The 1,305-nt window shown below is 37.1% G+C and overlaps 1 protein-coding gene across 1 annotated transcript; it reads left to right on the forward strand.

The window, feature by feature from the left end:
* Positions 1-381: 381 nt before the first annotated feature.
* On the forward strand, positions 382-924 carry LOC306670351 (large ribosomal subunit protein eL42-like). The gene has a single exon (XM_079155057.1). The coding sequence runs from the start codon at positions 517-519 to the stop codon at positions 778-780; it is 264 nt and encodes an 87-aa protein (XP_079011183.1). The 5' UTR covers positions 382-516; the 3' UTR covers positions 781-924.
* The last annotated feature ends 381 nt before the right edge of the window (positions 925-1,305 follow it).

A 1,305-nucleotide genomic window follows, 5' to 3' on the forward strand; every position in this document is an offset into this window, starting at 1 on the left:
GATATTTTATCAAAAAAATAAAAATAAAAGACATCAACTAAAAGGGCAATATTAACCAGTACTGGTGAATATGTGGAGCCAGTAAGCCACCCACAATGTCAGTGGAAGTAGAAACTGTCACAGAGACTGGGGAAAACATCATTAGCTCTATTAAACTAAGAATGTGTCTACCTGGGGCCAAAGAATTTCACTCATAGAAATACCAAAGACATACAGGCGTATGTGTACAATGAAGAAATACACAAGAATGATCATATCAGCTCTAGGCATAGTAGTTATAAACTTCTAGCAGTTAAAAGGCCCATAGAAAGAAGAATTCAGTAATAGTGGAAAAGTCACTAAATAGATTGTTACATGGCATAGAAAAAGAATGAGGGGTAAGTCAGGAACTGGACTGTAGTGGTTTAAACAGGAGTCTCCATTGCTCAGAACCAGGGGAAGGACCTTGTAAGAAAGGGAAGGTGAGACCCCCTACCTTGGCTTGGCTTTCATCGCGTAGACACCTCTACTGTAAAGATGGTCAATGGACCTAAAACCCGAAGGACTTTTTGTAAAAAGTGTGGCACACAGCAGCCTCACAAAGTGACCCAGTATAAGAAGGGTGAAGATTCCCTTTACACCCAAGGAAAGAGCCGCTATGATCTGAAACAGAGCGGCAACGGTGGACAGACGAAGCCAGTTTTCCGCAAGAAGGCTAAAACCACCAAGAAGATGGTGCTAAGACTTGAATGCGTTGAGCCAAACTGCAGATCCAGAAGGATGCTGGCCATCAAGAGATAGGAGCATTTTGAACTGGGAGGAGACAAGAAGAGAAAGGGCCAAGTGATCCAGTTTTAAAGTTTTTTATTTTTTCTTTTAATTTTGAGGGGAAAATATTGAAGCTAGAAAAATTACCTGTTGAGAAATAAATAACAGTGATATAATAATACCCCCCCCCAAAAAAAGAAAAAGAATGAATTATGCTATATGGAAAAGCATGCCTAAAACTTAAAGATACCATTGAGTAAAATAAACCTAAGAAACTCAAAAAGAGAGTAAGATTATCTAAGTTGGTCGTATTCAAAGAGTGGTTCTATTTTGGAGAAGTTATTGACTCAGAGGGCCATGGAAGGGATTCTTTTTCTATTCCCATAACAATCAGGTGATTGTATATATTTATGAAAATTCATTAGCTGTACCCATAAGGTGTATGGTTTTTACCACCTTATATTTACATTAATTAATAATATTAAAGCAAACAATTTCACTGATCTCTCAGATATAAAATTCTATGATTCCATAAAATTCTTTATTACTTTCTTATTT

The sequence above is a fragment of the Sciurus vulgaris genome (genome assembly GCF_902686455.1).
Source record: "Sciurus vulgaris genome assembly, chromosome: 10".
NCBI classification, from domain to species: Eukaryota; Metazoa; Chordata; class Mammalia; order Rodentia; family Sciuridae; genus Sciurus; species Sciurus vulgaris.